The sequence below is a fragment of the Pteropus alecto genome, unplaced genomic scaffold (assembly GCF_000325575.1).
Source record: "Pteropus alecto unplaced genomic scaffold, ASM32557v1 scaffold75, whole genome shotgun sequence".
NCBI classification, from domain to species: domain Eukaryota; kingdom Metazoa; phylum Chordata; class Mammalia; order Chiroptera; family Pteropodidae; genus Pteropus; species Pteropus alecto.
Genome location: NW_006440638.1, coordinates 2554491 through 2579180, shown reverse-complemented (window position 1 = coordinate 2579180; position 24690 = coordinate 2554491). Strand labels below are relative to the sequence as shown.

The 24690-nt window shown below is 38.9% G+C and overlaps 1 protein-coding gene across 1 annotated transcript in view; it reads left to right on the top strand.

Annotated features, from left to right (window-relative positions):
• The window catches only part of SLC9A9 (solute carrier family 9 member A9), a 496385-nt gene that overhangs the window by 209939 nt on the left and 261756 nt on the right, over nt 1–24690 (top strand). The window contains exons 7-8 of the mRNA XM_015593644.2: nt 20102–20240; nt 24508–24613. Coding sequence (XP_015449130.2) covers nt 20102–20240; nt 24508–24613 — 245 coding nt within the window. The remainder of the gene's footprint in view (nt 1–20101; nt 20241–24507; nt 24614–24690) is intronic.

The following is a 24690-nucleotide window of genomic DNA, read 5'->3' as shown; positions in this document are numbered from 1 at the left end:
TCAGTAGGTACAGAGTAAATATTCATTAAATGAATAAACATGAATCCCAATAGGAATTGTCACTTTGGAATTTCATCAAAGAGAAGACATTTTGAAAAATAACTCCTACAGTCATTTTTGAGACTGTATCTTCCCCAGCTTCTCATGTCTAAGGGAAATCAAATGTGTGCTTAAGCAAATACACTCACAGCATTTTCATTTACATCCCCACTCACCACTTTCTTATGCTCAGTTAAAATAAATCATACAGAGCTTCCTCCCCGCATTGTTTTCTGATCTTCAGCCAGCTCTGACAGGCATGAGAGAGGTAGTCCGGTAGGTCTCCTCTCAGCCTTGGCCACAGTGAAAAAGAGGATTTGGAGTTTCTGGAAGCATTTGTGAGGAAAATATTTCAGACTTATGGTCTATTCAACAGTCTATATCTCCTATATTTCATTATCTTAGCTCCTCTCTATGACTATGAAAAAATTCCCTAATTCTTTACTTAGCCGTGGTTGCTGACCAACACGGGCATTTTCTTACTGGTCTGTTTTTCTGATTTATTGTGAGTTGAGTTTTGGGAGGGTGATCTTAAATCTTTCGGAGGAACAAGAATGTCACCAATCTCTATACATCATTAATATTTAAAAAAATAACATTATTAGCCTTAAGGTTTGACTTACTAATATTAAAACTTCTGTCAGTTTCTGCTGCCTTTCAGGGCAGCAAAATATCTGCAAGCAGCACTCAGCTGGTAGTTCAAAGACCAGAAAATAATAGGTGGAACAATTATTGATAAACTGCAGGACCTTGTACAAGTGACTACATTCACCATATTTCCTTTGGTTTTGAGTTTTTTAAAAAAAACGTAAAGAGCCATTGATTTCTTATTTTGAGAGATGATAAGACAGATGAAATATCCGGGGACACTTTGATTTCTTACAGGTCTCGAGGGACCCATGAGGTGTTTGTTTCTTTTTTTTAACGATTTCCATTTCATGACATACTTGATTATATATGACATTTCAACACCTAATGGCACTATAAAGGAACTTGGATTTCTTATTCTTCATAGGCTTGTCTGTGGTCAGCCCGCGCCATTTGCATTGCTATAGCACAAAGGAAGAAGCAACATTTTGCTGGCTCACAGAGTGTCAGTGGCAAGTGAGGACCAAAAGCAGGCAATTGTTTAGCTCATAAAGCCCTGCTGCTTCCTGTGGATTACTCGTAGGTCACATCTCAACATTACGTTTAGTAACCACCACCACAAAGGTTGTTGATTACTCAGATGATAAGCACGGCCATATTTCTTTGTGAACAAAGGACCTCCTCATAGAATAAAAGAACCACTTATACTTTCCAAGTAAAGTCCTTTTACTATTAGATTCCTGGGCATTTGGCAATTTATACCATTTATACTTCAATGCTCTTAGTGACAACAAAACAGCTGTAACTGATTGTTTAAAAATATAGAGAGAAATCTAGAATCATAATTATGTTTTTTGAGTTAAATAGTAATGTGAGACGGGCGAGAGGGAAAAGACAGAGAATATAATTTTTTTCAAGTCCTTTCCTCATGAGGCACATGGTAGGCTTTCTTTTTTCTACTTATTCTGTTGCCACAGCCCCACTGCACCTGTGTGACAGCAAGAACTATACATCCAGATTAATGAAGGGGTAACTAGCTTGAATCTTGTTTAGAATGAGAAATTGAGGCCACCAACATTTCAAAACTATGTGTTCTACACACATAATTTTCAGTATCTGGTTTGCCAAGCAAATAAAGGTCCTAAAAACAAAAATCAAAACAAAAACATATCAGCGAAAGATTCCTGCTCCTTGAGAAAGATAATGCCATCGTTCAAGAAGTGGCAGCTCCACTGGTACCTTTTTGTCTTTATTAGAACCTACGAGACCCCATACAGAGAAAACCAAACTCCTTCACTGTTGAAGGACAAGGGCAGCAGCAGGCAACACACTCCCTAAGTGAAAAGTGGGAAATGATTTAAAACACATTGTGTTGACATTCTAGTAGTATTTCGTGTAGGTAGGGGGCCGTGAAACCTCAGATAAACAAATACTAAGCAAGTGCTGCTTTCTCCTGGAATGTTTTGGGGTAGCATGTGGAGATTTGGGGAAGACAGTGTCTTTTTCAAAAGCTACTATTGGGAGACGTTATATAAATAGCACAAACAGCAATGACCTGGTGCTAAATATCTGCCTGGGAAAACTGGGTAGCAATTGAATTCTCACCAGCTCCGAGTTACCCTCCAAAGAGACCCTATCAGAACATAGCCACAGCCCCATCTTTAGTTCCGCTTGGACTTACAGATATGTCCCCCTGATTCTAGCAAACAGCAGGAGTATCATTTCATCTGGGCTCTTATTATGATGCCTCATGGAAACAGCTGCATTGCCTGTCTTTGTGTGGATACAGTTTTTTTTTTTTTTAAATGAAAATCACCATGGCAACAGTTGCAGCCATTTATTACAGAGCAGTTGAAGTGATGCTGATATTTGTGAGGAAATCTATGCTTTCAGAATGTGTCCCTTACAATGGAGTGAATTTTTCCCACTAACATTTCCATTTTTAAAAAAGTAAAAGGTATGAGAATGTGTTCAAAAGAAATTTACCAGGGAACTAGAGAGCTCAAGGAATTGGTAAGCAGAAATGGAGCCTGTTATCTATGGTCCCTGAGTTAATAACCATTGTTTGTTACTAGCTGTCAACACTGGGATTCCAGGGAGGGCAGTACTCATTGTTTTTTAACCCCACGGTACCTAATATGCCATTCCAAATAGAATTGCTTAATAGCAATGGCAGTGATTATTAAAATTAATCGAAGCCAGTTTTTTGCTCCTTTTGGCACTACACTTTCCTTAGAGCTTTGAGGAACCTGTGTAGGAACCAATTTGCTCTCATCTCAGTCAATAATATGAAATAGTTTAAGAGTAAGCTTCAATTTCCTTTTAACTCAGTTCTGATTAATAACATCTTTCATGGGGTTATGCTAAATGTTCTGGCACTTTCTTTTTGCTAAGCATTAAGAAGGAGAGTGAAGAAGAAGGCTAGCAAAGAAAGATTTGCCATGACATCTATTCAAGATTTTATACATGTGGGGAAGGGTCTGTATGCTGCATTTTGAATAACTTTTTCATATTCCCTAAGCATCATGTCACATCAATTTAATGATCCTATAGACCATGTCCTTGATAGAAGCAGCCAGATAATTCAACAGGAAGTATCTAACATGAGACAACAGAAAAGCGATATCAATATTGGGCAATTTATGGAAATAATAAACCTTAAAAAGCTATGGTCTCTAAGACTATAGATAAATAATCCCTGAGCATAGCACAAACATCCATCAAAACCAAAATTCTTTGCTCACTTCCAAAGAACTCTGTAACCTGATGAGATGACTTAGGTGTGTGGGAGTGTGTGACTACTTACCTCTGACCATGTGTGTGTGTATGTTGAGAAGAGATTAAGATTTATATTATCTGCTTTATCTCTCAAAAGGTTCAAATCCCTTAAGTAAAAGTTGCACCCCCCCCCACTTTTTTTTTTGGTTGTGGGCCCTAAAGCTTTAGAGTATATATTTCACCACCAAAATTATATTTCATTCAAAACTTTTTAAGCTATATTGTGCCTTGGTTTATTTTCCTCCCATCATTCAGAAGAAATAGAGAAGACTTCGGAGAAAGTTTTTGCCCTGGGCTATAGAAAACATATTGCAAAAAGGCTCCATCCGCCCTATTCTAGGAAATGACTGATAAACTAAAACCATTCCCCTTTTAAGCCCAGTCACTAGGGACTTATTATTTTTATTAAAGAATAAGGTAGCATGTTAGAAACTATTGCGCAGCAAGTACTATGTCCCATCTCTCTCCTTTCTGCTGCCAAATTTGTTCCCCATTCAAGCCAAACAAGTAACTATAGAAATAAGCCAGAATTTGGGATTAGAACACCACTTGATGGAGTCTTTCCAGAGAAATCTTTATTTCTCTTTGATTATCCATATTATCCCATATATCACTTCCCCTAGAAATCAAGGTTTGTTATTCAGTCAATAAGAGTTTTGCCAGACTTGTATGTTCTGTTTAGTTCATCAGTCTTTCCCCTCCACCTTTCTCTCTCTCTCCCTCCCCCAACCTCTCTCTCATTTCTAGTCTTTACCCACACCACCCTAATTTATAGAAGACATTGCATCACATCTTAGTTGAGAGACTCAAGAGGCATGTAACTCTAACATATTTATTTTCACTAACCTTGAGAACAATGAAAGACTCATTGAGTAAAATCTTGATTCAGAAAGGGGAACATTGAAAAGAATGCAACAATAAAGAAAGGAGGTAATCATTATCTTTATAAGAAGTCAGAACATTTTCCTGGATATGGTAGCCTCAGGCAGATGTTTGATAAGTAAGAGTTCTTGGTGGAAAAGGAATCACCATCTGGCATAAAATGCACCTTAGTATATTAATTTCTTATTTAATAAATGTATTCAATTTTGCTGAAATACCTCTGATGCCAAAGGGAATATGATTCTTTTGGGAGGACCCACAAGGAAGTTCAGATGCACCAGCTCCACTTAAAATCTGTGTTGGTATGCTTAGGTCATAATAAACCACTGCCCCAAAACCTGTGCATTTTGAAGATCTAATCATGTATTCAAGGAGAACTCATCAGGGGTCCCATTTCTTAGTGATATCTTGTCTGAATGTCCTCAAGTCCACTTTAATGGTGTAGGTTTCCATCATTCTTCCCCTGAAGAGTCTCCATTTGGTAATACATTTCATTCTGTCTAAATTAACTGTAAAATTTAGTAACGACCAAGGACAAATATGCTACTTTCTGCCAGATAACAAGCAAAATATTCTACCTTTCAAACATAAACATTCTGTTAAGCCTAGAGGGAAGTCTGGAGGAGAGCTAACAGATCTTGAAACTAAAGGCCACTTTTTTTTTTCTGGTTTGCTATTAAACACACGAAGAAATAATTAAAGAAATATTAAGATACAAGTTAAACTAGATAATTTAAATATCTCACAGGTACAGACTATCTAATGGAAGAACTTACCACTGGGACTGCCACATGTTGAGGCACAGACATACAGTCACCAGGTGGAAGCAAGGAGGAAGAGGGCAACATAGGATTAGAACCAGTTTCTGATGCCTGACCTACTACTTGCTAGCCACATGACTTTGGCCACGTGGTTTAAACTTCAATTTCTCTTTGTATTATATAAATTATATTATTTCTCTTATGGGTTCATTGTAAAGATTACAAATGTATCCAAAATGCATATCACACTTCTGGCTTTCAAGGAGCCATGAAGGAATGGTAGCTATTAACAAAACATTGCAATGTAGAAGGCATGAAGTCTAAGATTTTTAACACCGAACATTTTGCAGAAACAGACTATATGTTCTTTCCAAATTCAGTATTTAAGACTCAAATTAAGCTGACATTGCACAGACTGATCACTCAATTTACAAACAAACTATCTTTTAAATATCTTAATAGTTTATTGTACTATGGCTTGAAAAGACAAATTATTTTTTTTTCTCATCATTTTGGTAAGTTACTAAGTTATTTTTTTAAAATTTGGAATTTTAAGGACTGACCATTTTCAGTGTAAATAATTTGACAGAATCAATGCCCTTCTTCTCCACTGGTACATATTCAGACTGATTGGTGCCAGAGCCAAAGATTGTCAGGCAATTCCAAGTCAGAAGATGGGCAGAGGCACTTGTCCGATTCTCTTAGACTTTCCATTTCATTATAGTCTCCAAATTCTGGAATTTTGTTTGTGATTATTATACTTTTCCTGTGATGGAGATACCTAGGCCTTTACCATTGTGGTTCATATGTACTCATGGTGCTATAATCTCTCATTAAGCACTGACATCCTCCTGATGTTTTGTTAGTGTTAAATGATAAAGCAGACTTTTCACACACAAAAACAGGAATTTTGCTATTTCTCAGCATAAGACTTTTCAGAGTCTCACACACACACGCGCACACACACACACACACACACACACACACACACACTCACTCACTCACTCCTAAACTCCTAATGGATCCGAAAGGAGCCACAGTTCTTTATTGTTTTCATCTAAATGACAGCCTTACTTCCTATCACTGGATCATCTCTGTTTCCATTTGGATGCTTTCTAACAAGAGCCCTGAGACATTTTTTAAAAGCTAAATTTTCCAAGACAGTGGTAATAGGTTTGAATAAAAATCTAATAAATACACTGAAGACAGTGAGGTATAATTATTAAATTCTGTCCTTTCTCTCAAAGACTTTGCAATTTCTATATAACCTTAGTCCCACTTAAGAAGAAAAGTTCACCACTAACTGGTAGCATACCCATTAAATGGATAGAATGGTAACACAAAAAAGAAATGACACAAAAATGAAAAGAATGAAAGAAAAATGAGAGAGAGAGAGAGAGAGAGAGAGAGAGGGAGAGAGAGAGAAAGTGCGACCCCGACCTAAAAGGAGTAGAGGGAATTATCCAAAATGAGCCCTCATGGCCTATCTTGCCCTCCAAATAGGAGAAGCCCCATCTCTGGGCACCTTGTAACAGTTCCTCTTTTTAACCTACCCCTGACTATCCGCTTCCTCCTTTATAAACAATATGAACAATTCTCTAGTTTTAACCCATCTCTGAAAGAGACAGCTGCATTCAAAATGCTTTTTATTACAAACATGTTAATTATTTCATAATTTAGTCCTCAAGGAATATTCCTCTCTCAAGTTTTTAGGGAAGCATCGGCCTGTTTTTCCCATTTGATCTCATGACATAAAAATAAAGAAAGAATAAATAAAGAATCTTTTGACCATCTTGCCATGGGCACACGGAACCTACTGAACCAAGCCTGGGAGCTGCTGTGTCTCACACATGTGGTTGACCAAAAGAAAGCAGAGCCCTGGCATGTGACTTTCGATGTATTGAATCAATAAAGTTGACATAAGCTAAACTATCAATAGAGGGTAGGATTGATCCCGGCCACAAGTTAATTTATGCTTCATGGTGTTACCTGTTATACTTCCTGTTGGTTACTTCTGTACAAATACAACTCACAAAACCTCATTTTTCTATCTAGATATACTTAGATGTCAGGAATTGCCAGGCTTTCTGACTTGTGATTATTCACTATGTTCTTCTATACACTGCCTGCTAGCCCAGTGCAGCTATATATGGTCCCTGCCTAAACAGGAAGTGTGTAAAAGGTCATGGCTTAGGCACAGGGTTCTCTCCATTACAAAGGTGCTCCTATTGTCTATACTTTGCACTGGTTATCTGATTCTCTCTTTTGTCTCACTTTCTGCAAATAACTGTTTGTCTCAGCTTTTGACTAATCCCTCCTTTTCTACCATCAGTTTTTGTGTACCTCCATTTCAGTGGTTTTTGACCTTTTTTGAGATGTGGACCATACGGAGAAGGTGATGAAAGTTAAGGATCTCCTTCCAGAAAAATGCATGTGTGCATTTACAAATGTTGGGTTTACATCCACCCCCTGGACTCCCAAATCATTGATTTCCTGGACCTCTTGCTGGTTGTTTATGGATTCATTGTGGCTTGGTTACTTGGCTCTAACTTGAAGATTCCACTGAACTTCCTCTGTCCCAACCCCCAGCTAAGTGTGCCGGCCTGCATATTCCCCAGCCTCTGAGCTATTGTTTGACTAGATTTGCAAAAAACCATCCTCTTGGTCTTTTAAGACTTCTTCAGGGCCCAAGGCCCTTGCTCCTGGCACCACCCTATAGCTTGTACTCCCCCACAGGTCAACAATGGCATTGGTAAATGAAATATTAATCCTCATACTTGCCTTCTGACTCCAAGTCCTATTAATCAACTTTATTGCATATGGTGGGAGAGGCCTATTAATTGTTTCAATTAGGAATCTCTCAATTTTTACAAGTTGCATTAGTTTGAGATTCAAGTACGTTTTAAAGTCCACATTCTTATGCCAGACGAGGCTGTGTCCTAAAGCTCTAGAATGAGAGAATACTCTCCTGTGGAACTTTAGCATTCTGCAATAGCCACTTTATAGCAATTGCCAGACACATATAATGTAAGCAAAACCCTCTTTGGTAACATTTATTGATCTGCAGTTCCCATGCTTCAAACACAAAATTGAAATATGCTGGGGTGAGGCAACTGCCTTGGTAAAATACATTAGTTTAAGGAGATAACTATGTGCTTTGCCCCTAAAGATAACCTTGAACTTAAGTGAAATTATCTGCAACTCTAAAGAGATGGATACAGATTCTTAATTAAATTAAGTTGTGTATTGAGGCCCACACACTCACTTAATTGCTAATAGATGGAAAAATGGAGGAAGGGACTGGGGAAATGAGTTGATCGGTGCAAATATTTTCTGGAAGTTGGCTTGTCACCAGGTGACACTGTCTCAGGCAGCTGTTTATAATAGGAGTGGTGTTTGTCTAATGTGGGAAAGAAAGGCACCCAAATTAGGTAGGCAGCCCATTATCTTTGAAAAGTTCTTTGACCCAGCCAAAGGAAACTAGCATTTCATTCACCTATCATGTCTGTCCTCAGCACAGCATTTGTGAAACACTTCAGGCCCCAGTGCAAGTAAGCACCTGTTTGCAGATTCTTCTTTCTCTACATAGTGTGTGGCAAACTGTGAATTGGTGATCACCATGAAAGCTAATTTCCTTGGTTTCATGATTTTTCCTTGATTGTTGTTAATAAGCACTTCCACACAACTTCGTAAACACCCTCTGTTCAAAAATATGTTTTTTGCTTCAGGTATAGCAACAGGATTTCTGTGGTATGTCAATCTTGGTATCCCCTTCTCCCGCAACACTGATAGAAGTTCAGCTCTGTTGGATTTTCAAGACAACTGTGGACCTTTCATGTTTAGCTATTGTTAACAATTTACATGCATCTCCTTGTTTAATACAATCCCAGTAGACTTCTGTTCTATAGGCCTCATTAAGAAAAAGATGAATTCAGTATTTGATCTAACTAGAAACATATTGCTCATTCCACCCCAGAAGGTTCTTAGAACGTTCTGACACATTAATTGGAATTCCTAAATGCCTCCATATTCTTAGAAGGAGAGCTCAGTTATTATTGATTTATTTTGAGCAAATGGTGAAAGATATAGTAGTTATTCCAATAATAATATTGAAACAAATAACAGTAACAACACTAGCAGCTAACATTTCTGAAGTACTTTCTATGTTCCAGGTAAAAGCACTATAACCCATTAATACAGTTAATCCCCACTCTGTGAAGGAGGCACAATTGTTATTATCATCACCATCTGGTAGATGAAGATGCTGAGACATACAGATTAGTAATTACTCTAAAGAGACAATAGTAACCATGTGGGAACACAGCATGAACAAATAGCATGACACACCTGAATTGGTGTTGGTATGAATGCCAAGAGACATGGGATGCAGTTTCATTCAATATGGAGAAGAGGTCTTCATGAAGAAATCCTGCCCCATAAGCAGCACTTAGGTTGCTAGCAAAACTCTTCATATTGAAATGGATACATTAACTTATGCAATTTTTTTTTTTTTACAAATTAGGATTAGAAGTCTTGAAATCTTAAACTTTCAAAAGTGGTCTTGCCTCAATCCTATGAAGGTGAATCATTTATGGAGTGGTTTAATCTGTGAGCACGCTCGGGTGATACACCTAGGTGTTCCCACTTCCCAGGCTTTCAATAGGTGAGACCTGACTCGAATACCTGCCTCTCCATTTACTAGCGAGTCACCTTGGATAAATGATTAAACTCTCTGAGTCTGTTTATTTCTAAACTGCAAATACTTCCTTCATTAGATTGTTGGAAGGATTGAGTGAGGTGAAATATATAAAGTTATTTAATCTCTCTAAGGCATAGTTCCTCATTTATAAATTAGAAATCATAACAGCACTGACTTTAAGGGGTTACATTGAGGGTTGAATGAGATGTTTATAAAAATGCTTAATATAGTGCTTGTGCTTGACACATAGTGAATGCCTCATAGTAATGAATACAGAAAATAGTAAGTATTTTGAGTACTTAATAAATGTTGGAGCACCTGACCTTCTCCATTTCAACCTTGGGGATTAATATTTGGTCTTGTTTGTATCTGTTAATATTATATTTTAATTTTAACTAGATTTCCATTTTCAGTGGCTATTAACCTACTTTTCTATATCTTTTTATACCTATTATGACTAAAAGTTTCACATATCACAGTACTCTGTGGATCTAAGATTTCATTAGTGAGGATTAAAGAAGCCAAAAAGTTGAAAAAAGGGTAGAAATTCCCATCAGATCAGGAAAATTATTCTCTCTCTCTTTTAAATGCCTTACAGTAGTGGGATTGAAATTTCTGCTTCTGTTTCAGAAAAGAAAGAAAGAAAAATAAGAAGAAGAGTATTTGTAAGTTATTTTTATCTTTAGGACTATCTCAAATTCGCTTTCCTCTCAATATTAGGTGTAAGAGAAAATATCTTAAAACCCACAGACTAATTCAATTCTGACAAGACTTTTTAGGCTAAATTGCAAAGTAATTTAAGGACTCTTTTCAAAGATAATGCATATATAATTTATAACAAACCTCCTTTAACTCTTCCTTTTTAACCAATTTTAAACTCAGAGCTCTCTTTGTCACCTTAAAGTTGGAACTTAATGGACCAGAGCCACTTAGAAATCTGTCAAAGGCTTTATTCCATACTGAAATTTGTAACTGTTCTTGATGTCATTATCAACCCAGCTCCAACCTAAATCATGGATGCCTTCATTGCATCCCCATTGAAGTACTGCTCCTTACACACTCAGTGCTCAACCATATACAGGATTTCCGTTAGCACAGAAAGGTAAGTACCCTATATCCTTCTCCTGGTAGTCCTGGAGGAAGTTAGAAAATACATAGTGAGTTAGGGCAAGAGATTCCTTGAGGCTACATTATCCAACTATCTAGTGCATGAATTTTCTCCATAGCACCATGGCAAGCAACTCTTTTATTCCATGTTTAAGTATCTCTAGCAACAGAAAACTCACTACCCTTTTATAGAGCCCATTTCCTTTTCCACCAGATCTAAGAATTAGGAAAGTTTAAAATAGAATATAAAGCTGAAATTTTTCTCCCTATGATGTTTTATTTTGGGAATTTATCTTGCCTTATGGAAACACACAGAATGAGGCCAGCTCTTCCTCTGCATTATCACCTTTCAAATGCTCACTTCAGCTGTTTCTGCTAAATTCATCTATCCTTTGAGCTCTCCTGCTTCCTTCCATCTTCCTCCTCACCACCCTATTCTTTCTTCTGTCTGTGGTCTGCCATGGTCTGTCAAATCTCATTTAGGTGGTGGCATCCAGAGAGAAGTCTGGCCTGTTTCAGGTGTTGAGATCTACGATGGGAAAATTCTGTCTTCTGTACAGCTTCCTCTGACTGTCATTGATATAGCCTTCACCTGGGATATTCTGCACCACAGCCCACTCCTACCAAAAATCCTCCAGGGACTGCCCATTCACCCATGGAAGACAATCCTAAGTCCTAAAAATGGCCTGAAAGCTTCCACAAGACCTGGCCCAAGCACCATCTCCAGTCCTATCTCCCACTACTCTCCTCTCACTTGTTTCCCTCCAGCCACACTGCCTCCTTGTGGCTGCTCAGACTCACAGAGGGAGCTTGACTTCAGAGAATAGAAAGCTCTCCCCACTACCTTTCATTCAGGACTCAAATATTCTTTTTTCAGAGAAGCCTTTCCTACAGTAGCACTCCATCACCCTCTATGCCATCTCTCTATGCTGCTTTGTTTTTCTTTTCAAGTCTCTGTCATTAAATAATATATTATTTGCTTAGATATCTTCTCCACTGGAATGTAAGGACCATGAGCTTTGTTGCATTACCTGCTACATCTTTAGTGCCTAGGACAATGTCGGCACATAGCAGGGGCTCAGTCAATATTTCTTAATGGAATGAATCAGTTAATTCAGTCTGAGGTTATATTATTCTGGGGACAATCATGATACACTAACTCAGACTTCCCACAGAATTCTTCTCATCTTTTTGTGCAGACATCAGAATGATAAAATGATATTTGTCAAAGATTTGAAAGATCACTCTTTGGTATGAATTTGGATTCTTATGGAGCAGTCGCTAACTAAATGGTCCTCCGGAAGCTCAAAGAGTTAATTAATGTGCTTCCCCAATCACAGCTCTCCTCCCTGCAGAGTTGTTGGCCCTTGGGAAGGTGAAACCCTCTGATTCTAACTCAAGCTCAGTGAACTTCTGGCCAGAACCTCTTATTATTAAGAGGCAGCTCTTCTAATCTCCCAGGGTGCCTGGAATGCCCCCAACTCCTGAAGTCATTATGTTTTACAGCAGGTTCTCTTGACAGAATTTCATTGGCCTTTGGCAGAACATAAGCCAGAATAATGGGCAGGCAGATGCCAGAATGAATTCCAATGTGTACACACAGGTTTTGGCCCCATAAAAATCAATTTCTAATTCATAATTAAGCAACTTCTTGAGAAAGCACAGGTTGGTATAGTTATTATAAAATAAATAATAGATAAAGATCTACTTTTTTTTAGGAATAACAATTTTTAAACAGAAAATAGCACTGCAATTAGTTTTTCTTCTACTTTGTTTCTTCCTGTTATACCTGGGGCCAACCAAACAGAGCAGCTTTTACAAATTTTTATCAGCCCTCTATATTATGTTTCTCTAATTTTTTTTTTTATATTTAAAATGTGTCCTTAGGAGGAGAATAACAAAATCAACATTTGATGGGGAGAAAAGAAATTGGAAGCACCCAGGCATAAAGGTCACAAAATGTGTCATCCTGTGAGCCTTTTTCTGTTTTCCAAAATAGGTTTAGGGAGCAGAGCTGAAAACAAAAGTTTCTAAATGGCTCTATACTAAAAAGAGCAGCAGGGCTCCCCAGCAGTTAGGACCACGCACCTCCCACTGGTTTAATGGGCAGTAGAGTTAGCCTCATTTCCTTCAATCTCCACCCCATCTCCCTTTCCTCAAATCAGTATTTGAGAGAGGTGGAGAAGAAAGGGGGTCATCCTTGGAGAGAGTGCAATATTTGAGGTAAGGGTGCTTCCTCTCTCCTAAGTCAAGTGGAATGGACCCCACTGGAATCATACAAATGGACTGGGGCTGCTTGAAAGAAGAGAACTTGCGAGCTCGTTCCTCAGTGGAGGAAACTGCAGAGAAACTGAGGCCCTCTCAAACAAAGCAAGGGAAGGGAGTTCTGGGAAGTGGCTCCTGGGGGGAGTACACAAAAACACAGGGACTGACCTAGAGATGTCTGAAAGGAGTCAGCAGGAGCCTGCTGTGTCAACAGGACCTGAAGGTTCCTTGGTTTGGTGTGTTTGGGGAGGTGGCAAGGTGAGCCCATCCTTTGCAGTGCTCCATGACCCATGGAAGGTGCTAAGGGGTACCCCAAATAAAAGAGATTGTAGGTCAAAAGAGATGTGAGAGCCACTGAGCTGCCCAAGTGACCCCTGACCCAAGCCATAGAAAAAGGCTGTGAATGTGTATAGCTGGCAGGGCAGATATAAGATTGAGTGACCCTGTGAAGGGATTCTCAGCAAAATTGGAAGTGCCACGATGTCAACAGAGGCCCCCAAGAGAGAAATTATTCAGGAGCAAGAGTGAGTCCAGGGACCCCTGACCACCATGAACAAACAGTTGGCCTCATAAGGCCGAGAGTTTGGCTCCCCATCCCTCCTCCAGGCCTCCAACACCTGGGGTTGCTGGCACCCAAAAAGGAGGTAGAGAGACATCTCCCCTGCCTTTCGTCCCTTCCAAGTCATCCAGCCTGCTTCTCTAGAATATTCTGCAGGGAGAAGAAGAATCCTGCTTTGAAGATTTAGATTCTAAGCTGGACAGCATTAAGTTGGAATAAATGAAAAGAACTGAATAATGACATTTGACCGAGACATCAGTAATGGAACTACATACCCAGCGCAAAGAAGGATTCGATATACCACAGTTGGAATCAGCAATCGGAAAAATATATCCCAACTAATCAAGAATTCTTTAATAAACTGGTGCCAGCAGTTAGAAAAGTTTTTTTAGGGATTAAAGATTTGTTAGAGAAAATGAGCAATCCTTTTGCATTTTGTAGTCCTCTTTGGCTATAGCAATCATTTTCTAATTTTTTTCTTTAATGATTAAATTTATAGAAATGATGAAAGGTACACAATGTGTTTGCATATTTGCTTAATAATTTTCTTTCAAAAGTTTCAAGTGACACTGATGTCCTGTTAACAAAAGAAGTGAGACTGGACTGGGAATAGAGAAGCAGGTTGTCCCAATCCAGCACCCAAGATGGTGGACTGTGGGGGTCAGGAGGGCCAGTTATAGGAGAGTGTCCTTAGGAAACAACAACTTCCAAGGATCTTGAAGTTGGGTAGTTTCTGTGAACAATTGTGGGAAATATTTTAGCAGTAGCAGTGAAGAATAACAGGAGTGGACAGTGTTGAAAACTAGGTGATCTTGAGAAAAATTGTAAGAATCAGAAGAGTGATGACTCTGTGGGGTCCAGAATAGGAAGGAGGGGATTGGCAGAGGTGACGATGGTACCATTTAGAGAATACAATACTTTCCAAATATTATCTCATTTTCATTCTCAGCATAATTGCCATACCTTCTTTTCTTCTTCCTCCTCTTTTTCTTACTTCTCCTTCTCCTTCTTCTTCTTCTTCAATAGCATTTATTGAGCATATGTGCCACACATCATTTTATACAAAACAATTTGTAAGATCAAATGATTCCATATACCCAGAGATCCTAGACCAGGGACAATCAGTCAGAGTGTGAAAGATCAGGTGATGATATTTCAGGTCTGTTTTGGTTGAAGTGCTGTTTGGACATCCAGTCTGAAATACTTCTTTTAGATCTAAACCAAGCTCTCAGTTCAAAAGAAAGAGGAGGAAGAGGAGGAATGGGTTATTTGAAGTAGGATGATTTTCTTAAGAAATGCTTATCTAGTTCTTACTGTTTGCCAGGTACCATTTTAGATGCTTTATAAACATTAATTTATTGAATTCTCATGGCAACCTTATATAATAGATACTATTATTATCATCCTTGTTTTATAGGAAATTGAGGTGCATATGGTTTAAGTAATTTGCTCAAGGTCACACAGCCAGTATGTGGCATAGCTGAGATTTGCACTCAGATCTCAGATTCAGATTCAGATTCTATGCTCCTAATGCTACCTAAGCTGCCAGGCATGTTCCCGGCAGGAACATCATAAAGATAAAAAGATGGGTTGTTGAGAAACATGGGAGTTGTGATTCTATCTGTGTAGCTTAAATGATACAGTGAGTATCGGGATCCTTATTTGTGTTGCTCTCATCAAAGGAATTTATAATATTTCATCCATTTCAAATTTTTTGAATAAAAGATGCTACACACATTTATTTCTGAGAATGGATACAATATACAATTATCAAACTAGTTTTTGCTGAATAATCTGTTCCTGAATAGAATGAATCAATAACTGGACTTGTTTCCAATTTATGAGATGAATATTTAAATAGCACTATTTCTGGTCATGTCATTTTTAAGGATATTAGTACCATCCAACTAAAATATTCTTTCCCAGAAACTTGAGATTGTAGATCCTTCTTAACCAGCTTGAACTCTTCAGAGTGGAGTCGCAAAGAACAAGTACCACACAAAGTAGCAGAAACTCTGCTTCCTCTTTTCCTCCTCTCTAGTATTTGTATCTACTAATAGTTCAAGCATTTCCCTCAGTCAGGGTAGGAGATGTTTCCTTTTTAAGCCCAAAGGGCTGAAACTGCTGAAACATGATACTCCTTCCTTTCTTGGGTTGAAGGTGGAAAACTCTACACATACTATCCAAAACCTTTGTTGTTTTGGACAATCCTCTGCAGCTGTTGCTCCACAAAGTGGAGGCTTAGTGCTGCAGCTGAAAATCAGAGCCCAGGGAGATACCTCCTTTGCCAGGTGTTAGATCCAAGAGAACCACCTTCTGAGATATGGGGAGTCAGGAGAAATGCAACCTCCTTGGGCCATAAGGTTCCTGCTTTCTTTGCCTCACTGCTCACCAGAAACCAAAGGGTTTTGCCTGCAGATTGGCCCCTTTAACTTGGGGAGATGCACTTTAAGCTCAGACTCCTGACTTGTTCTTGTCCTCGGGCAGATCTCTGCCTAGGCCGTTGAGGGCCTGCCTTCCCTCTTTGGTCCGTGGAGCCAAGAACTCCATGTAAACATGACAACTTTTTAGTCTCACTTATAGGGCCATTTCCTCCCTGGAGACCCTTCTGTTCCCACGCAAAAGTGACTAGTTCCTCTGTAGTAACCTGGAGTGTGGTATGTCAGGAGGGGAGCCATACCCCATCTGCCTATGGTTAGAACTAAGGCCTAATTCAGGCACAACACTCTGCTCTCTGGAAGTTCTTAGCACAATGATGATGATGATGATGATGATGATGATGATGATGATGATGATGATGATAGCATTCAGTGAGTGTTTATTTTTTGAGCACATAATCAACATTCAGCGAACGGCCCTACAATTCACAAGATAATTGTATAGGTTTTAAATATATCTCATATCCTTACACATTTCTGGGGGATAAATACTATTATTATCTCTATTTTACAAACTTTGAAACTTAGTCTGTGTGTGATGAAGTAATTTGCCCAAGGCTATATAGCCAATAAGGATCAGACCTCTGAGGCTCAAGTTTAAGATTCACAAGTGTCGCAAAAGCTTAGACCCTAAAAGTACCCACAACATGACTACATATAGTCAATGCTTAATAAAAAAATCTAATAGGTGATGATTCATTTTAAGAAACAACTAGCTTTTACAAGCAAGCCTCTTTCCTTTCTGTACTTTTTTCTTCTCTCTTTTCTGCTTTCTAGTTGTCTTACCTTCATTCCATCACCCTTTATACAGGCTGCTACAGGCCAGGCACCAGGCTGTGTCCTAAGCATACTAGGAGGAACAAGACCCAAGCGAGGCCCAGCAAAGCTTAAGTTCTGGGAGTAGAAGCCAGACGTGAAAGAAGGTTTCCACGAGTAGCTCTGAGTCTCGCGGGCTGGTCAAATGGTTGAGAGGAATGTTGCCCTGTACAGCGTACTTTGCTCTCTCCCTGCACACAGGAAATGTGCTGTCCACATTCTATCCAGGCACGAAATTAAAGGTTCTGCTACCTGAACTCATATTGCCCTTATAGTCAATGTGACATTCACTCAACTATCCTGATGTGTGTTCATGTTTTCCTCCGTACAAGACCATTTTTTTAAAGGCAGAAATAATAAACTACATTTTGAACTTAAATAACTGTATTATCTCATTTCTCTGATCTTTAATTTTTTTTTTAATTCCATAAAAAAAGAAAAAAGAAGGAAAAGGAGGGATAATAATGCCTGCCTTGTTTACCTGACAGAGGTGCTATAGGATCAAATAAAGTTATAATAAGGCATAACCAAACTAAATAGAGCTTTTATACATTCTTAATGTAGAATTTAAAGCTCTGAGTGATAACACCTGCCCACCTTTCCTCAACACAGGTGACTACATATATACTCCCCAGGTTCTAGCTATAACTATATAGTTCTGCTTTGAGGTGCCCTCAACTCACCTGCCTTCTTACCTTTGGTTACACTCATTACACTACCTGGAATACCTTCTCCCCATCATTGTCTGTTGACTTGCTTCCTTGCTCAAATGTCATCTCCTCTAATCTAAAATAGTGACCCTTTCCTCATTTGCACCATTAAAAGTTGTGTATCTCTCACAAAATCACACTCGGCACCACAACCAGAGCTAGTTGTCATCTATTAAACTATTCTGCCTAGATAGGCCTTGTATATGTTCAATAAAATTCTGACTCAAATTCTGCTTCACTTCTCTATGCCCTTTGCTGCCCACCCCCAATGCCCTGCAGCACCTGGCACATAGCAGTCATCCGGTACATACCTCTTAAAGAGCTTTAGGGCTAAAAATTCAATGGACAAGTCTCTATAGGTCGAGAATTAAGTTTCCTCCTTCAGTTAAGTCAGATATCACAAGGAAGGTATATAGGTTGGCTGTACCCTGTTGGATGGGGTTCAGAGTCCAAGAAGAGAACAACATCTCCCAAAATGCAGACTGTGAACCAGTGGAGAAACCCAAATGATTTTAGGTGACACACAGGTGAACTTTTTTTTTCAAATTTAATAATTATATAATCGTATATTTATTAACGAGAAATATGTAATTAGCATATTAAACCTATGATTTCATACATACTCTTTAATAAAACTTCTTGTATTTGAATAAAAATGAGTTGATTTAAAGAAAAACATTATGTAAGTAATGATACAGGGTATAGTCAAATGATGCGATGGGGATACTCCGAGCTCCAGAAGCACAAGGACAGAAAAAATGCTTTTGGGGAGGTAGAGATGAGGGCAAAGACCTACCTATTCTAGGGGGTCAGATCTGCTGCGAGCGTCCTCAGGCATTAACAGAATTATTCAATAAACTGGGTTACTATGCAAAAACTTTTATTTGAAAGGTGGAATGCAAATGCAGCATTTTCTTATCACTGTTGTTTCCTCATTGGAATGAAAAAATATGCTGGTGAATGTCAACTCACACATCTAGCTTTGCAGCCTTGGGCACCAAGTTTCATAATGGCCATAAGGTTTCACACCCTTTCCTAGGACTGTCAGATACAAAGGACCCAAATATAAATTTTCTTTTTCTTTTTTTTCCTGCAAAACACAACACTTTACAAAAAGAAAAACACTTCAAAGACAATCCTTTTCTCGCATAAATTTCAGGACTCCATTCAAGATCCACATTTATCTTCCTTATCCAATTACATGATCAAAGCAGAAATGTTTGGCCTACTTTGCAGATTTAAAAACATCTAGGGAAAAACTAGGAACATTTAAAACTGCCATTTTTATGCTATGCATCTTCCTGTAGGAGAATTGGAATCTATTCCCCCATTCTCTCTTAATTAGTCTCCAGACAACAAAAAGGTCAGAGAGTTTACATGCTGTAATCATCCAAGCCATTAAAGAGTCAGTTACATCTCTGTAAAATCCAATCTAATCTCAAATCATTGAGTCTAGTGTACTTTTTGCTCTCTACACTGCTACAAGTTCTCTTTGAGAATCCACTGAGAAACTTGATTTTTTTATAATTAGTTTTAAAGAATTTTTATCAAAATTAAAACTACAAAAAAAATCTGAAATGTTACTTCTTCAAGCTCCCCAAACTACTGGTTCTAGCACATCTGTTCATTTTAATGCTACAATATGGAGTTCATATTTCCTAAAATAGGACATACCTGTCCTTCACATTAACACTCTGGAATGTGAGGTCCCGGTTAAAAAAAAAATAAAGCAAATATGACATCCTCAAAAATATTTTAGTGAACAGACTGCCTATTGGTGGATTGATTTTTCTCTATGGAAATAAATCTACTGGCAGCCACTAAAATGGAGTATAAAAGATGACCTCAGGCAGCTGCTGCCATTTGTTTCGGTGGGAAAATGAGGGTTTTGTCTCTCCCCAGGGGTTAATCCTGTGATGCTCTTGTCTGAGCTCTGTTTCTGAAGGGTTACACTGGAGAGGAGGAATGCTTTGTGGTTTATGACAAGATCACAGCAGAATATTTTGTGCACGCTGTGATTTGTATCACCCATTTGAGCACAGGCCATAAAAGTGCACTGTTTATCAGGAACATTTGTGAATATATAACAGCACTGAAGACATATAGCCACTAAATAATTCACAGTTATCTATCTCCTCAGCAAATTCCTTATACATCTACCATGTTTTAATGCCTAGTTTGCTCGGGAACAATATTCTTTATGACCCTTCCAATATAAAAATGTTTATTGACTGGCAACAATATATAGATATTATGAGATGGGGCTATAAGGAAGGCGAAAGCTTTTTGCTTTCTCCACCTCTCCCTGTCCTCATCTGTTTCCCTGGAATTTTTCAAACTGGCACCTAACCTTATAAAAGAAGGTGACCTTCCCAAAAGTGGGTGCTAAATTCTGACTTCTACTATTTGGGCTATAAGATGAGAGTCTCTAACTAACTTTCGCCCTCTTCTCTTTTCAGTTCTATATCCATTTACAGTCCCAAGGAGAATCCAAATGCATTTGATGCTGCAGCATTCTTCCAGTCTGTGGGGAATTTCCTGGGGATCTTCGCTGGCTCATTTGCAATGGGATCTGCATATGCTGTTGTCACAGCACTAATATCCTTTGTCTGTATGTGGAAAGCTGGGAACTTTTGAGAGCTGTCAGTGTCTTTGAAATGTTTCTGAAAATGGACAACTTCAAGGTCTGAAAATGGCTAGATAGTCTGGTTCAAGTATGACACAGAGCCACTGAGGCCATCTGAGTCATCTGCAAGTCATAGGTTGGTACCAGTGGCAGAGTGTCCCATGCCCTTTTCTTGTCCAAGGTCAGTTTTAACACTAATGATATTGTCTGATCCTCGGATATCAACTGTCTTAAAAATAGGTGAGCAGGGGACATCAGGGTTGGCTCTATTAGTATCAAGGGAAAGAACTGAAGATTCAAGGTTAAGAGCAAGATAGGATTGACTGAAAGTGATAAACTAAGTATTCTCTGTCCCTTTTTCAAACTTGTATCAATCACTAGCTCACAGTGTTGGCCTGCCAAAAATCACTGTGAGTTTAAACAAGCATCCATAACTATTTCATATAAGGGAACATGCAAGCAAGACAGAAATGATGGGCAATTGTGTCACTTAATTCCTTTTTTTTTTTTTTTTTTCAGCAGAGAGGTGGAAAAATAGGCAGAGTTCTTAGAGGTTTGAGCCAAGAAATTCAGCAGATCTGGTGGGATGCTCACTTAGAGCAGCTGGATAGTGCAAAAATAAGTCGGAGTTAAGGAGGAAGCCAGAAGGCCACTGTCTAGTGGGAGAGTTTAATGAAGGCCACAGAGAAGAGGAAGGGCACAAGACGAAAAACTAAAGACCTTGAGGAAAAGTGAAGGAAGAAAGGTGCAAGAGGGGCCTGGACACCATGCAAAGAAAAAGAAAGTGTTGGGGTCTTTTTTTGAGACTGACCCAGCAATTCACTGAGGAGCTGCTAAAAGTCTAGGTTCTTCTAAGAGTTTCTAAGACATCACAATATGAATAAAACATGGACCCTGCCTTCAACTAGTGACAAGCTTGGAAAGACAAGCTTTACATAATAGCTTCATTGAAAGTGAGTTCCAAAGCCATAGCCAAATTATTAGGACTATAATAATTGAAATGAGCATGAGGACACTGTGTCTGGAATAGTCCAATAGATTCTTGGCCAATCTTATAATTCTGAAAAATAATTTGAAAAGCAGTATTTATATGCAGAGTTGGACTTGGGCTTGGCCTAAAAGATAGGTAGAATATAGGCAAAGGCTATAGGATAAGTGATTCAAGAGAAGACCAGCATTCATTAAGAAGTGGGGATGGGACAGAGATGGCACATAGCAGATGTACCTGAGAGGACCAAAGGGTTTGGACTGGTGAGAGCAATGGAAAATGAAGGGGCACAAATGGGGTGGAGGGAGCTTGTGGAGTATCTTGGAGTGTTACTCAAAGGAGCTTTTGCTCAGGTTAGTGACATACTCAAAGTCTTGCTTTTAAAACATAAATGAGTAATTGGTTTGTAGGATGAATCAGAGGAGGAAGATTAGAATCAAGAGAAAGCATGATAATAAACCATGAGGGAAACATCAGGAAAGAGAACATCGTTTTAAATAATCTCTAGAACTTAGTGGTTGGTTGCTTATACAGGATAAAAAAGGGGAGAGAATTTAAGTTCACTCCAAAGTTGTGTCCTGGAAATCCTGGAGAATGTCAACTCCATTGATAGAGATAAAGTAAGTCAGAAAAGATAGTGCTGATTTCTAACAAAAATTATAATTAATAATCTACCCAGTACTTATGATATGTCAGGACCCTTATATTTGTTTTATACATGATACTTTGTTTGACCCTCACAATAATCATATCACAATGACACTATTTTTATTGTACAATGAAGCTTAGAAAGGGTAAGCTATTGCCCAAGGTCATGCAGCTAGTAAATGGAGCCAAGATTCAAATTCAGAGAGTAAAACCAAGACACAGACCATATTCCTGATCATTAATCCCTATTGCCTTTCAATTATTAAGTGGAATTATGACGAAAGTCACATGTGTAGAGTAATAGTAATGATGACAACATTTAGTGAATGTCAGCACATGCAGCACATGGCACATGCCAGGGTGCATGCATATGTGTGTGTGTATATATATATATATATATATACACACACATATATATATATGTATTTCCTCATTTCCTCATTTGAATCAACCATTATTAGGCTCACTTTACACAGGAAACTGGGACTGAAGGAGGTTAAGTAGCTCACTCTGGGTCACATATCAATAATAATAAACAAGATATTATCTAACATTTGTTGAAAACACTGCCATGTGCTAGCCATTGTTTTTAGTATTTTGAATGGATTATCTCAGGTAGTTTTTATGAGAGAACAGGGAGGGAGATACTGTTCTCTTCCCAAGTTTACAGCTGAAAAAGCTGACACATAAAGGTTAAACAACTTGTCTAAGGCCACATAGCTAGGATATGTCAGGGCCAGAATCTAAACCCAGGCTTTTTGGATCCAGAGGCTGCACTGGGTGGAAGAGCTGAAGTTGGAACTCTTCTCTGCCTGATGTGAAGGGAATGTATGGACACATAAGTAAATGGGTTTATAAGGGAAGGACTCTTACAAACTCAGCCTGCACAGGAGATAGGTGCACAATTATTTCCTCCATTGTTATAATCTCCATACCTCGTCCATAATGAGGCAAAGGCTCCTCAAGGTTTAGGCTCCTGGACTCTGGACAAGCTAGGGGCTTGACCTAGAACTGAACTGCTTTCTGGAGGAGGTCAAAATAAAAGTCTGCCCTATGCCCACTTGACATCCTGTTATTCAAATTGGCCTAAGCCTTCTCTACAACAAACTAGTAGAGGGAATTCGAAGGAATAAATCTCACTAGAAACAAAGCCTGTCCTCTGAGAGGAGATGCCAAAAAAAGTTCAAAGGGCAGCCCATGTTTTCCTCCAGATAAAGAACTACTTCCATATCCTTACTGAATCTATTTCCAGGAAAGATGTTTTACAAAACAAATTAACTTAAATTACACTAATAGAAACTTACATAGACCTTGTTGCATATCAGGTACTCTTCTGATATCTTAACATATAGTAACTGCTTTATACACTTAGGAGGTAGGTTGAATTATTATCCCCATTTTCATACAGAGAAACCAAGGCATAGAGTGGCCAAGGGACATGTTCAAATATAGTAAATTTGAACCCAGGTAAAGTTGGCTTCCAGAGGCCACACTCCCAAATATGACATTATTTTGCCTCTTCCTGGCATTTTGTGTTTTCTAATATGTTACAAAACACTGTTAATATACTTCATCTCATTTCATTCTCCATATTTGTGTGAGTAGGTATTATTCTCCTCGACAGTTCACATAGGATAGAAATGAGGCTCAGAGAGGTTAACATATTGCTCAGAAATCACACAGTCAGTGTCTTGCAGAGCCACGACTTGGACATGGATTGTCCACTCCAAGGGTCAGGTTTTTTCTTCCCTGCTCTGCCGCTAAACACTTCTCAGTGTGGAATATTCTTTAAGTTTTTTTTTTTTCCTAGGAACATAAAAATGCAACATTTCATCTTAATTGTCAATGTTTTTTTAGCCTGTGAACACAATTGCACTGTAACTCTCTCCCATTGAACACATACTCCTAATCATCTCTTCTTAACCCATTCTCTGCATGACTTGGATCACTATGACTGTGCTCTATTTGCAGTTTGTAGGATATTGACCAAGTGTCATCCTGGCCAAAATGAACCATTGCCTGCCAAAGGGCTTCTTGCCTGACCTAGAAATAATACGTTTTCCTCCATCCAGTTTATACCAAGAAGGCACAGGCAGCTTCCTTGTCGCTGAACATAAATGCTCATCCTGATCTTATTTCCATCCCCAAGAGAAAAGAGTGTTCAAGGTGTCCACAGACTAGCACTCCCCAGGGAGCAGTGGCCTCCTTTGGTACTGACGCACTTGCAGCATCTCATCCACCCACACTCTCCATTGCTTTGTTTCCCTAGATTTGCTACAGTCTCCTGAGGGGCACACCCCAAGGCCTAAGGCCAAATTCAAGAGGTTTTTGTATCCACAGTAAGCTGATTTTATCCTCTTAGCAAAGCACCTTTTTTTATCTGAACACAGGTTTGTATTTTTACCAAGGCATTCCGCCCCCAGCGAAGCATAGAACTCATGCTGGCCTTCAAAGTATTCTCATGAGAGTTACAGTTCCCCAGTCAGGTCTGAAAATCAGTTCTCTTACTCTAAAACTGTCACAGCCAGATCTGATTTTCTCATCCAAGGAGGAGATTTAGCTGTAAAAGCAACTTGTTGTTTCCCTTAACATGTCTTCATCACTTGACCAAATTTACCAAACTGCGTGAGTTCCCTATGCTGGAAACAGGCTTGTTTTTCCTCCTGTCTTGGAGTGCCTTCCTGTCTGCCGAGGCCGCCAGCCTGACAGGTCAGTGCTTCATTCTGCACTGCAAATTGGCTGTGTGAATGCGTGTGTATGCCCCAGGATGTACCCCTCCCTGACTC